At 40.5% G+C, this 15,107-nt stretch overlaps 1 protein-coding gene across 1 annotated transcript in view; it reads right to left on the reverse strand.

Annotated features, from left to right (window-relative positions):
* Positions 1–1,427: 1,427 nt before the first annotated feature.
* The window catches only part of LOC124551132 (gamma-interferon-inducible lysosomal thiol reductase-like), a 76,799-nt gene continuing 63,119 nt past the window's right edge, over positions 1,428–15,107 (reverse strand). Inside the window, exon 6 of the mRNA XM_047126093.1 lies at positions 1,428–1,744. Coding sequence (XP_046982049.1) covers positions 1,688–1,744 — 57 coding nt within the window. The 3' untranslated portion in view covers positions 1,428–1,687. The remainder of the gene's footprint in view (positions 1,745–15,107) is intronic.

Consider the following 15,107-nt stretch of genomic DNA (forward strand, 5'->3'; position numbering starts at 1 on the left):
CAGAAGCGAGGGATGGGGCTGAGAGAAAAAGTGGAAGTGCATTTGTAAGGTTAATGATCAGGGTGACAGGCTGATTCTTTGGAGGAGTGTGAGCCCGAGAGTTAGAGGGTTACAGTAGCACAAGCACAAGGTCACTGTCTCATGGAGTGACAGACATTGCACATTGCTGACACATGTTGCGGGCTGTTTACAAAACAGACACAGTTCGTTGCACACGGTGGGTCTAATAATGGTGAAGGGTACGGTACTGTGGAATCCAGGGGTTAAACTTTTAGTTTGATTGTCATGCTCATACTGACATTCGGCAATGCGCACTGTAACTCAGGGGATCTTTTTCAGGCTGGGGGAAATTTCACCAGTGAAATATTGTCATACGACACATTTAACTTAAGGGACAAATCAGTTAAACAGTGAACAAAATCAGTAAGGTTTAATTCACATGATAGGCACCAGAAGTTACAATAAATCAGGATGGGGAACAAAATCAGTTGTTGTTGGAGACAAGATATATGGAATTTCCAGAATGAAATTTTCACTCGTGGAAAGTTCTTGATAAGGAAGTCTGTGGCTGGGAATTGTATCAGGGTATCCTTAAAAGTAATACCTCTGGATCTTTTATTCCATCCTCAATATTGGTCGATGTATTACGTGTCATGCACATTAATTGGTTAACTTTCCTGCCCCACTGATGCAGTTTCCAACCCTCTGCCACAACAGAGCTCCGAAATGTAACATGTCACTCAGTGATGTGTAATGGAACTATGTCAGTGCACAAGAAACAGTGTGCTTTTTATTTAATTAGAACACAAATGACATTATGAATACAATTTATTGTGATTATGTATCATATCTTGTAATCAAACAAAAGCGCTGGCACGTCGATAGACACACAAACAAACACAAACATATACACAAAATACTAGCTTTCGCAACCAACGGTTGCTTCATCAGGAAAGAGGGAAGGAGAGGGAAAGACGAAAGGATTTGGGTTTTAAGGGAGAGGGTAAGGAGTCATTCCAATCCCGGGAGCAGAAAGACTTACCTTAGGGGGAAAAAAGGACGGGTATACACTCGCACACACACACACATATCCATCCACACATATACAGACACAAGCAGACATATACAGAGGCAAACTCTGGGCTTTCAGTGACCTGGCCTCCTTTTTAACCTGCCCCTACCCACACCCCTCTCCTTACTGAAGAAGGAACTATTAGTTGTGAAGGCTAGGCCAATGTCATCAATTTTTACTCTGATGCAGTTCTATCAGCAGTACTACACATTTTATGTCCTAAAGGTTAAGTGCTGATCAGAAATTCTGCATCAATTTATTAGTAAATGCTTCAGCATTTCAAAATATACCTGTACCTGCAACAGCAACTTACAATATTTCCTTCAAAATTTTCTCTCACACTGCAAAACTCAAATTTTTCAATTGAAAATAATATTTTGATTATTTTATTATCAGATAGTTCTCTTTGTGGGTCTGGTTTTATATCTTACAAACCTTTTTATTTTTCCATTTTTCTGTCCATCAGAACAATACTTAGGTCTACAATTTCAAACCTCAGTTCCCGATGCTCTCAGCTGTCACTGCAAACTGCAGACTGCAGAGATGGGTCTTCTCTGTTTCCACTGGAGTGTCGATACAGTGTCACGTGTCAGTTAACTGCATGTTGCTTCTTATTCACCTCATTGCATCAGTACTCTCCCTTCCATTTGTACACTCTGTTGGCTTGGGTTCCTGTGAAGCACACATTATTTTCTAATGATAACTGAAAATTTTAATGTTAGGGAATCTGAATAATATTATTTGGAAAAAATTTATTAGTAACTACTAATGCTTCCAGGTGCCTAGCTGGAATGAAAAGTCTACTCTTGTCTATCCAGAATGACTGTAGAACATAAAGAGAGAGAGAGAGAGAGAGAGAGAGAGAGAGAGAGAGAGAGAGAGAGAGAGAGAGAGAGAGAGAGAGAGAAAGCAATTCTAAGCTAATCATCCAGAGTGCTTGACTAAGATCTCTACATCATTCAGAAAGTCAAAATATTGTTCAGAGAAATAGAACTACTAATCCATCTCGACAAATTTATTCAGCTAACATAAGGACAAATAGTTTCAAGCAGTATAGTGAAGTTTATTGTTACCAAAAGAAACAGGGGAAGTTTTTAAGATAAGCTTCTCCTTTGTTAATGTTACCTTAACTTGCTCTCCATCTCTGGGGGTTCTTCTTTTTGATAGGCTCTGTGATGTACAATAAATGAATGCAAAGTGGTTGAAATCCCGTATCACTGACAGGAAACAAATGTTGTCATTAGGAAAGAGATATTTATTAAACTATCAGATATCATCCAACTGTGAACTAATTACATATGGTGTACCAAGGTTCCATCTTAGAGCCATTACTTTTCTTGTGTATCTCTATGACCTCTCATCAGTAACATTACCAAATATAAAGTTTGTTTTGTTTGTAGCTGATAGAAACATTGCAATAAATAGCAAATCAATTGTTCTTGTAGGAAGATGAGTTAACGAAATTTTCATGGACATTAACAAATGGTTCCCAGCCAATTCTTTGTCAACAAACTTTGGAAAAATACACTACATGCAGTTCAGAATATTTAAGAGGTTTCACACCAGTGTACCCCCAAAATATGATGACAAACGGGTGGAAAATTAAACAGCGTTAAATTCTCGGGATCACAATTTGATAATAAATGCATCTGGGAGGAGCACACCACAGAACTGCTGACACACCTATACAAATTTCTATTTTCAATGTGGGTGATGTCAGACACAGAGGAGATAAAAATTAAAAAGCTGGCATACTATGCTTCGTTTCATTCCATAATGTCTTGTGGGACTTTTTTGAGTTATTCATCAAACCGAGCTGAAATTTTCTGGGTCCACAAATGTGTAATAAGAATTATTTGTGGTTTGAACTCAAAACATCCTTCAGAAGTGTGTTTAGAGAACTAGGGATGTTAACTACAGCTTCCCAATACACACTGATTATGTACACTGTGTATATTGATCAGTATCCTGTTGGAAAACACCCTGTGGAATGTTGTTTATGAACAGCAGCACAACAGGTTGCATCCACAGAAATTGTAGTCAGGGTGCATGGGATAACCACAGATGTGCTGCTCCTATCATACGAAATCTCACCTGGGGCCATCACTCTCGGTGTAGGTCCAGTGTGTCTAGCACACAGACAGGTTGGTTGCAGGCCCAAACTGGCCTCCTTCCAACCAACATACAACCATCCCTGGAACTGAGGGAAAACCAGCTTTCATCAGAGAACACAGACAGACCTCCACCCCGCCTACCAACAAGATCTCACTCGACACCACTGAAGTCACAAATGCTGGTGGTGTGACCTCAGTGCAGTTCACACTACAGGGCATCTGGCTCAGACCTGTCCTCGAAGTAACCAATTTGTAACGGTTTGCTGTGTCACTGTGATGCCAAGTGCTGCTCAGATTGCTGCTGCAGATGCAGTACGGTGCACCAGAGCCCCACGCCGAACGTGACGGTCATCTCTCTCGCTATTGCCGTGTGCCCGTCCAGAGCCCGGTCTTCTCGTGACCGTACATTCTCATGACCACTGCTTCCAGCAATCATCTACAGGACCTAAATTGCTGCCAAGTTTTTCTGCAATATCACAGAAGGAACATCCAGCTTCGAGTAGCCCTATTACACGACATTGTTCAAACTCCTTGAAGTGCTGATAAAGGAGTCTTTGTCACCTTAAAGGAGTTCTCTACTAACATCATCACATCACATCCAATCTCAAAGGTAACTAATGCTCACAATCGTTACAGTGTGTATTTGAAGCAAACCTGATCTGCATCCTCATAGTGGTGCTACTAGTTCCACTCTTATGTGACTGGCATGAAATATGAATACACGTCAGCTTTCAGATGTAGAAATATGCTCAATAAAATATATCTCTTTTCCAAACCAACGACTCACTTCATGGAATCAATACTACAAAGAAGGATGATCTTCACAAAGATTTAAAGTCCCTTACTTTGATCCAAAAAGGTGTCCATTACTCAGGAACACATATTTTCAATAATTTGCCATCAGCCATAAAAAGTTTAACTAGCAATAATGTTCAGTTTATGTGGAGCCTAAAGGATTTATAGGTGGTCAAGTCATTCTACTCAATTGGTACAATCTTACTTCTGTACAAATTCAGTGCAGTAATGTGACAGTTGTAAATAAGTGTTGTAAAATGATTTTTCTATTTAGTGTTTATTACTTCAAAAATGAAAATATGTTACAATTATTTGGATTCATTTGAAATCCATGCTGACCATTCCCACTGGGAGTGGGATTAGCACATTTGTTTTTCACTGAAAATATTTATTCCCTATTCTTGTTTTTCGGATACATACTACATCCTAGAAGATCTCTTCACTACGGATCAACTGGAATGAAAACTAAATCTAATCTAATATCACCATTACCACTCAAAAACAATGATTTTTAATCAGGTAAAGGAATAAAGTTACCTAGAAGTGAATACAGAATAGCCAGTGTTATGCATTATAGAAACAATAAGTTTACTGTTGCCAGTCACAGCTTATTTATTTCCACAATACGTTTTAAATGTTTAAACTTCCATCACGTGGATATATGTGGATTAATATGGAGTGCATGTGTTGTGCTATGAGGTGTGGGGTAAACTGTGGTGCTGTTTCCAGCAGTCGCAGCATCCTTTCCTTATCCCGTTAAATCACATATGAGGCCTGTCTAAAAAGTATCTGACCTTTGGCCAGAAAATATATTTTGAGTATCTGACAGGATTGGGACCCTAATCCCCTTCAAAGTATGCCCCTTGTGCTTGCGAAAACTTAGCCAACCAGTCCTTCCACTGCTGGAAACACCTCTGGAAGCCTTATTTTGGCATGGTGTTCAGCTCTGTCATCCTGTTCCACATTATCTCTTCTCTACTCTCAAAACAGGATCCTAAACAACCAGAAGTTGCAAGGAGCCATGTCTGGTGAGTAAGGAGGTTGGTGAACGGCTGCATATCCATGTTTGGCCTAGAAATTTTGGGTCAAGTGGGATGAATGTGTGGGGGCATTGTCATGATGCAGTTGTCAGTTTTTTGCTGTCCCCACGTCTGATCTTTTGCACCGAACTGCAGCACAGAGTCACCGGAGAACATCTTGATAGTACTCCTTTGTCACTGTTTGCCCTTCCAGTGTGTATTCATGATGCACAATTCCATGGACATCAAAGAAGACAGTCAGCACCATCTTGACTTTGCTCCACACGTGTCACACTTTCTTTGGCCTTGGAGACTAGGGATACTTCCATTGCGACGACTGTCTTTTTGTTTCTGGGTCATACCTGTACACCCATGACTCATATCCAGTTATCATGGTGTTCAGAAACTCATGATCAGTGTCGGTGGTGTCCAGAAGATCCTGTGCAACATCAAAACAGAGGTCTTTTTGTTCCGGCGACAACAACTCGGGCACGAATTTCGCAGCCACTCAGTGCGTGTTCAAATCGTCACACAAAACTGAATGCGCAGAATCGTTACTCACTCCAACCTGTTGGGCAATCTCCCACACAGTCAAATGACGATCTGCCGTCACCAAATTTTGCACCCTCTCAACAACAGCTGCACTCTGAGCATATTGGGGCCTGCCAGAATGCTGGTCACTCTCCACTGATGAGTGGCCATTTCTGAATTGGTTGAACCACTTCGTAATTTGTGTTACACACATTGCGTCTTCTCCAAACATCTGCTGTTATCTTATGAATTGTTTCACTCTGAGAATCGCCAAACTGCTGACAAAATTTGATGCAGTATCTTCACTCAACACATTCAGTCATCTTGAGAGAATAAATAATCCGACAAGCATGTTGTGTAGCACCTTACTCAGACTGACAGGCAGTGACTGGCATGCTGGAAGGAGGGGACAAAATTCACATATGCACATAAAGGTCTCTTCCTTTACTGTGTACAGTGGCGCTGTGCTATCGTCTCTATTTTGCATGGGAAAATCAAAGGTTGGATATTTTTTAGACAGGCCTCATATACCACCTACAGCTACAACCACATCTATGTCCACATCTACAACTACAACTACATCAATGCTCACCAAACCAACATGAAGGGCTTGGCAGAGGGTATGACTAATTGCACCAGTCATTAGGGTTTCTTCCCAATTCATTCACATATGGAGTGTGAGAAGAATGACTGAATGTCTCTGTGCATCTGATCTTTATGACCCCTGTGTGAGTGACATTTAGGAGGTTGTAGTATATTCCTCCATCCCATGAACCATGGACCTTGCCGTTGGTGGGGAGGCTTGCGTGCCTCAGCGATACAGATGGCCATACCATAGGTGCAACCGCAACAGAGGGGTATCTGTTGAGAGGCCAGAGAAATGTGTGGTTCCTGAAGAGGGGCAGCAGCCTTTTCAGTAGTTTCAGGGGCAACAGTCTGGATGATTGACTGATCTGGCCTTCTAACTAACCAAAACGGCCTTGCTGTGCTGGTACTGTGAATGGTTGAAAGCAAGGGGAAACTACAGCCATAATTTTTCCCGAGGGCATGCAGCTTTACTGTATGGTTAAATGATGATGGTGTCCTCTTGGGTAAAATATTCCGGAGGTAAAATAGTCCCCCATGTGGATCTCCGGGCAGGCTCTAGTCAAGAGGACGTCGTTATCAGGAGAATGAAAACTGGCGTTCTATGGAGCGGAGCGTGGAATGTCTGATCCCTTAATCGGGCAGGTAGGTTAGAAAAATTTAAAAAGGGAAATGGATAGGTTAAAGTTAGATATAGTGGGAATTAATGAAGTTCGGTGGCAGGAGCAACAAGACTTTTGGTCAGGTGAATACTGGGTTATAAATACAAAATTAAATAGGGGTAATGCAGGAGTAGGTTTAACAATGAATAAAAAAAAATAGGAGTGCGGGTAAGCTACTACAGATGGCAGTGAACACATTGTTGTGGCCAAGATAGACACGAAGCCCATGCCTACTACAGTAGTCCAAGTTTATATGCCAACTAGCTCTGCAGATGATGAAGAAATTGATGAAATGTACGATGAGATAAAAAGAAATTATTCAGGTAGTGAAGGGAGACAAAAATTTAATAGTCATGGGTGACTGGAATTCGAGAGTAGGAAAAGGGAGAGAAGGAAACATAGTAGGTGAATATGGAGTGGGGCTAAGAAATGAAAGAGGTAGCCGCCTGGTAGAGTTTTGCTCAGAGCATAATTTAATCATAGCTAACACTTGGTTCAAGAATCATGAAAGAAGGTTGTATACATGGAAGAAGCCTGGAGATACTGTGAGATCTCAGACAGATTATATAATGGTAAGACAAAGATTTAGGAACCAGGTTTTAAATTGTAAGACGTTTCCAGGAGCAGATGTGGACTCTGACCACAATTTATTGGTTATGAACTGTAGATTAAAACTGAAGAAACTGCAAAAAGGTGGGAATTTAAGGAGATGGGACCTGGATAAACTGAAAGAAACAAAGGTTGTACAGAGTTTCAGGGAGAGCATAAGGGAACAATTGACAGGAATGGGGGAAAGAAGTACAGTAGAAGAAGAATGGTTAGCTCTGAGGGATGAAGTAGTGAAGGCAGCAGAGGATCAAGTAGGTAAAAAGACGAGGGCTAGTACAAATCCTTGGGTAACAGGAGAAATATTGAATTTAATTGATGAAAGGAGAAAATATAAAAATGCAGTAAATGAAGCAGGCAAAAAGGAATACAAACGTCTCAAGAATGAGATTGACAGGAAGTGCAAAATGGTTAAACAGGGATGGCTAGAGGACAAATGTAAGGATGTAGAGGTTTATCTCACTAGGGGTAAGATAGATACTGCCTACAGGAAAATTAAAGAGACCTTTGGAGAAAAGAGAAACACTTGTATGAATATCAAGAGCTCAGATGGAAACCCAGTTCTAAGCAAATAAGTGAAAGCAGAAAGGTGGAAGGAGTATATAAAGGGTTTATGAAAGGACGATGTACTTGAGGACAATATTATGGAAATGGAAGAGGATGTAGATGAAGATAAAATGGGAGATATGATACTGCGTGAAGAGTTTGAAAACTCTACCATCTGGTGAGCAAGACGTATGAAACAGGCAAAATACCCTCAGACTTCAAGAAGAATATAATTCCAATCCCAAAGAAAGCAGGCATTGACAAATGTGAAAATTACTGAACTATCAGTTTAATAAGTCATGGCTGCAAAATACTAATGCAAATTCTTTACAGACTAATGGAAAAACTGGTAGAAGCTGACCTCGGGGAAGATCAGTTTGGATTCTGTAGAAATATTGGAACACGTGAGGCAATACTGACCCTACGACTTATCTTAGAACATAGATTAAGGAAAGGCAAACCTACGTTTCCAGTGTTTGTAGACTTAGAGAAAGCTTTTGACAATGTTGACTAGAATACTCTCTTTCAAATTCTGAAGGTGGCAGGGGCAAAATACAGGGAGTGAATAGCTATTTACAATTTGTACAGAAACCAGATGGCAGTCATAAGAATCGAGGGGCGTGAAAGCGAAGCAGTGGTTGGGAAGGGAGTGAGACAGGGTTGTAGTCTCTCCCTGATGTTATTCAATCTGTATATTTAGCAAGCAGTAAAGGAAACAAAAGAAAAATTTGGAGTAGGTATTAAAATCCATGGAGAAGAAATAAAAACTTTGGGAGGTTCACCGATGACAATGTAATTCTGTCAGAGACAGCAAAGGACTTGGAAGAGCAGTTGAACAGAATGGACAGTGTCTTGAAAGAAGGATATAAGATGAACATCAACAAAAGCAAAATGAGGGTAACGGAATGTAGTCGAATTAAGGTGGGTGATGCTGAGGGAATTAGATTAGGAAATGAGACACTTAAAGTAGTAAAGGAGTTTTGCTATTTGGGGAGCAAAATAACTGATTATGGCCGAAGTAGAGAGGATACAAAATGTAGACTGGCAATGGCAAGGAAAGCGTTTCTGAAGAAGAGAAATTTGTTAACATCGAGTATAGATTTAAGTGTCAGGAAGTCGTTTCTGAAAGTCTTTGTATGGAGTGTAGCCATTTATGGAAATGGAACATGGACGATAAATAGTTTGGACAAGAAGAGAATAGAAGCTTTCGAAATGTGGTGCTACAGAAGAATGCCAAAGATTAGATGGGTAGATCACATAACTAATGAGGAGGTATTGAATAGAATTGGGGAGAAGAGGAGTTTGTGGCACAGCTTGACCAGAAGAAGGGATCGGTTGGTAGGACATGTTCTGAGGCATCAAGGGATCACCAATTTAGTACTGGAGGGCAGCGTGGAGGGTAAAAATCGTAGAGGGAGACCAAGAGGTGAATACTAAAGGGAGACCAAGAGATGAATACACTAAGCAGATTCAGAAGGATGTAGGTTGCAGTAAGTACTGGGAGATGAAGAAGCTTGCACAGGATAGAGTAGCATGGAGAGCTGCATCAAACCAGTCTCAGGACTAAAGACCACAACAAGAACAACATATATAAGCAACTCCAAGTAAGTTCGACAGCCAAGGGGGGACTGTGAGTCTTGCACAGCAGTACCCGGATTCCATCTGAATTTCATTGGGTGTTAAGCTTTTTATGGCTGCTGCCAAGTTATTAAAAATGTGTGTTGCTGAATAATGCACATCTTTTTGTACTAGAGTAAGTGACTTTAAATCCTTTAAGATTATTCTTATTTCTAGTACTGATTCCATGAATTGAGCTGTTAGTTTGAATAAGTGATATATTTTTAATGACAAATTTCATTAAGGAATAAATATATTGGAAGTAGTAGTTAGTATCCCTAGTTCTCTAAACAGGCTTCTGCAGGATGTATTTGAATTTGCACCACATATAATTCTTATTGCATGTTTTTGTGCCTGGGAAACTTTAGCTTGGCTTGATGAATTACCCCAAAAAATAATCCCCTATGACATTAAGGAATGAAAGTAAGCATAGTATACCAGCTTTTTCACTTTTATATCCCCTATGTCTGACACAATTTGCATTGCAAATAGAGATTTGTTAAGATGCTTCAGCAGTTCTGTGATGTGCTCCTACCAGTTGAATTTATTATCAGGCTATAATCCCAAGAATTTAACACTGTCCACTTCTTCTATCTGCTTGTCATGGTATGTTAGGCATATACTTGTGAGCAGGGTGCGATTTGTGCTTTTACCAGTGGGGGGGATGTCTTCGGGGTTATTAGAATTATATATGTTACTAGCTTGGACCGTGGCGTTATGCATGGTTAAACAGCTATTTATAAATAGATGTTAATGCCGAAACTCACTATTCACGCGTATGCACTATCAGAAAAGCCATCACTTGTTATATCTTTAAAAGTACATTATAGGTAAAGCTTATTTACAAAATCCTCTACATACAGATATACAAGGGGAATTCAAAAAGTAGAGGCACATTTGTGGAAAGCTGTACTTATTTTGATGATGGAAAACTCAAACATATTAATAGTGTTAATAGTAAGATGTATTAAAAACTTTCAGTGTTCGGATCCACAACTTTAAATTATATGTAAAGTTTTACTCCAGTGCTTGGGAAATAAACATCCCAGGTTGGGATGCATAAACTAAAAACAGAGGAGGGGATGGTCTGATGCAGAGGGGGGGAAATCCCCCCCATCCCCCCCTGCAAATCGCACACTGCTCGTGAGACACCCCTTACAAGTTCTGAACTGCACGTAGTATGTTTTTCCAAAGTTTAGTGACAAAGAATTGGCTAGGAATCAGTTATTAATGTCCACAAATATTTTATTAACAGATCTTTCTAAGACTACACTTGATTTGCTATTTATTGCAATGTTTGTATCATTGACAAACAAAACAAACTGGGCATCTGGTAATGTTACTGATGAAAGGTCATTGATAAACATGAGAAAAAGTAAGGGGCGGGCCAAAATGGAACGTTGTGGGGCCCCACAAGTTATTAGTTCCCAGTTGGATGATGCGTGATAGCTTGATACATGTCTCTTTCCTAGTAACACCCTTTGTTTCCTGCCAGAGATATAAGATTTGAACCATTTTGCAACATTTCCTGTTACACCATAATATTCTAACTTACTTAAAAAGTTATTGTGATTTGGACAGTCTAATACCTTTGACAGATCACAAAATATGCCAGATGCCAGCAATTTTTTGTCTAATGAGTTAAGTAAATTTTCACTGTAAGTGTAGACAGCCTTCTCAATATCAGAACCCTTTAGAAATTCGAACTGCCACTTTGACAGTATGTTATTTGTGATATGATGGTTGTAAAGCCGACTGTACATTACCTGTCATAAAATTTTTGAGAATTCTGGCAAGAGTGAAATTGGACAGAAATTTGATACTATTTCTTTATCTCCCTTCTTAAACAGTGGCCCAACTTCAGCATATTTCAACCATTCAGGAAATATTCCTCTAATAAACGATTGGTTACACAGATAGCTTAATATGTTACTTAACTCAGAATCACATTCTTTAATTGACTTTGTTGATATTTCATCATACCCACTAGATGTTTTTGATTTTGAAGATTTTATGTTCAAAATGTTCAAATGTGTGTGAATTTCTAAGGGACCAAACTGCTGAGATTATTGGTCCCTAAACTTACACATTATTTAAACTAACTTATACTGAGAACAACACATACACACACACACCCATGCCCGAGGGACGACTCAAACCTGTGGCAGGACGGGCTGTGCAGTCAGTGACATGGCATCTCTAACCGCGCGGCCAGAGATTTTATGATGGACAATATTTCTGCTAGGGTAGTGAGGGTCAAATTCATATTATTGAAGTCACTTGAAATGTCTGGTCTGAGGTATTCCATAGCAGCATCTACAGAACCTGACAATCCTATCTTTTCAGCAACAGTTATAAAATGTTTGTTAAAAAGTTCTGCAACACTATATACATCTGTTACCAATGTATCATTTACTCTTAATGCTATTTTCCCCTCTTGATTTCTGGTTCTACTGGTCTCCTCCTTCACTATATCCCACATTGTCTTTATTTTGTTATCTGATATGACTATCTTTCCTTGTAATATATTTGCTTTGATGTTCGTATTCCAGTCTTTAATATTTTGCAGTATTTCTTGTAACGTGCTATAGCATCAACACCAAAACTGTTTTGGACTCACAGATACAGTTTTCTTTTTGTTTTACAAGTTACCCCTATTCGTTGAGTAATCCATAGTTTCATTGCAGACTTTGCTGTAACCTTGGTTAGTTGTAGGGTCAAACAGTGGTCAAATAAGGTAAGCACTTTATTGGCAAAAGTGTTATATTTTTCATTCATACCATGAGCACTGTAAACATCACTCCAGTGAATTTCTCGGAGGAGTGTCCTAAAATAATCAATTTTTGGCTTATTGATTACCCTCTTGAGCTTAGATTTAACAGATTTTATATCCTGTTCAGTATTAACATTTAACGGAAGGAACTGCATGTGATGGTCTGAGAGGCCATTGACTATTGATTTTGTAATATAATTTTGTTCATTGGACTTTTCTATAAGATGTTATCAATGGCTGTTTGTGAGCAAGTGGCTATCCTAGTGGGGAACTTTACAGTGGGAATTAAGTTGAGTGATAGTGTTACTAACTCAAATAAGTTCTTATTGGGAGAGTCTTTAAGGAAATCTACATTGAAGTCATCAGCAACTACTATTTTTTTTGTTTTTGGTTGTTAAATGGGCCAGTACAGCTTCAACATGGTTGATGAACAGATTAAAGTTACCTGCAGGTACTCAATATACACTTAATATTATGAAGGATTTTTTGTGAAATTCTACTTTTGTTGCACATGCTTCCATATGCTGTTCTAGGCAAAATTTATGAATGTCTATCTTCTTAAATTTATGACAGTTCCTGATGAATGTGGCAACTTCTCTATTTCTGCTCTACAAAAGTGAGATGCCAACCTAAGTCCTGTAACACTTAAAAGTTCTATACCAGTGGTCACGTGAGGTTCAGAGAGGCAGATTATGTCAGCTGGGTTTGAGGATTCTAATTAATCTATGCAGATAATTAATTGATTAATTTTATTTGTCAGTCCTCGAATATTTTGATGCAATAATGATAGCTGACATTTCACATAAGTGCTTTAAAATTGGGTATAGTTGAAATTTCTGCTGATTTTAAAATTCTTAACCAACAGCTGTTTCTGCTGATGTAATAAGCTAGAATTATGTGTTTTTTGTTTTTTTCTCAAACTGAAGGTTTGTTTCAATCCTAACCTCTCTTAAAACTTGATTTCTTTTTGTCCTTCCTACCCTAAAGTGAGGTGGCATTCACTGGAGAACGTCACTCTGGACCACTGTTGCTGACCCCAACCAACATGTCTCTGTGCCAATAAATTCTTTCTTGACAATGATGTGGTTGAAGTTGGATGAATTCAACAGGCTTCTGAGCATAAAAGCAGCCTGATTTTATAACTTTGAAACAGTTCTGGCAGAGACAAATGTACTGGTAGCAGATGCGAGGTCTCCAGCGATCTGCCTAGAAGTGAGATATCTGTTTCTCTTTGCCACTTGGGCTACTTATTGATCCTCTTGCAGTGTGGTGGTCCATTTATGACAAACAATATGCTTTCACATAGTATTTCCACCTTCTGCAGCATTTTTTAATTGCAAGATGACACTTTTAGACACATCCTTTACTGTGGCCATAGTAGTGACAACTTCACTGGCTTCAAGCCATCCAACTGCTCATCCACGATCACACACTGAAATGATGTCTTGCAGACATGTTGCCATACCACATGAAATGTCTCACTAATCAGCTCTACATCAACCTTCATCAAACACCACCTGCATCAACTGTTTAACACATACAGAGTGTCCGTGCGCAAGTGTCGCTGCAGAAAACACATCTCACCCTCTAAATTTCCTTTTACTATCAATGTAAAACCACCTCAAGATGGCATTTCAAACCTTTGAAACACATTGTCAAAATAAATGAACAGTGACTGGTAACAGTTAACTTGTATCATTCAATGTAGGTTACAGTCATAGTAAAGTGCAACTACACTCCTGGAAATTGAAATAAGAACACCGTGAATTCATTGTCCCAGGAAGGGGAAACTTTATTGACACATTCCTGGGGTCAGATACATCACATGATCACACTGACAGAACCACAGGCACATAGACACAGGCAACAGAGCATGCACAATGTCGGCACTAGTACAGTGTATATCCACCTTTCGCAGCAATGCAGGCTGCTATTCTCCCATGGAGACGATCGTAGAGATGCTGGATGAAGTCCTGTGGAATGGCTTGCCATGCCATTTGAACCTGGCGCCTCAGTTGGACCAGCGTTCGTGCTGGACGTGCAGACCGCGTGAGACGACGCTTCATCCAGTCCCAAACATGCTCAATGGGGGACAGATCCGGAGATCTTGCTGGCCAGGGTAGTTGACTTACACCTTCTAGAGCACGTTGGGTGGCACGGGATACATGCGGACGTGCATTGTCCTGTTGGAACAGCAAGTTCCCTTGCCGGTCTAGGAATGGTAGAACGATGAGTTCGATGACAGTTTGGATGTACCGTGCACTATTCAGTGTCCCCTCGACGATCACCAGTGGTGTACGACCAGTGTAGGAGATCGCTCCCCACACCATGATGCCGGGTGTTGGCCCTGTGTGCCTCGGTCGTATGCAGTCCTGATTGTGGCGCTCACCTGCACGGCACCAAACACGCATACGACCATCATTGGCACCAAGGCAGAAGCGACTCTCATCGCTGAAGACGACACGTCTCCATTCGTCCCTCCATTCACGCCTGTAGCGACACCACTGGAGGCGGGCTGCACGATGTTGGGGCGTGAGCGGAAGACGGCCTAACAGTGTGCGGGACCGTAGCCCAGCTTCATGGAGACGGTTGCGAATGGTCCTCGCCGATACCCCAGGAGCAACAGTGTCCCTAATTTGCTGGGAAATGGCGGTGCGGTCCCCTACAGCACTGCGTAGGATCCTACGGTCTTGGCGTGCATCCGTGCGTCGCTGCGGTCCGGTCCCAGGTCGACGGGCATGTGCACCTTCCGCTGACCACAGGCGACAACATCGATGTACTGTGGAG

The sequence above is a fragment of the Schistocerca americana genome, chromosome 9, assembly GCF_021461395.2.
Source record: "Schistocerca americana isolate TAMUIC-IGC-003095 chromosome 9, iqSchAmer2.1, whole genome shotgun sequence".
Lineage (NCBI taxonomy): Eukaryota > Metazoa > Arthropoda > Insecta > Orthoptera > Acrididae > Schistocerca > Schistocerca americana.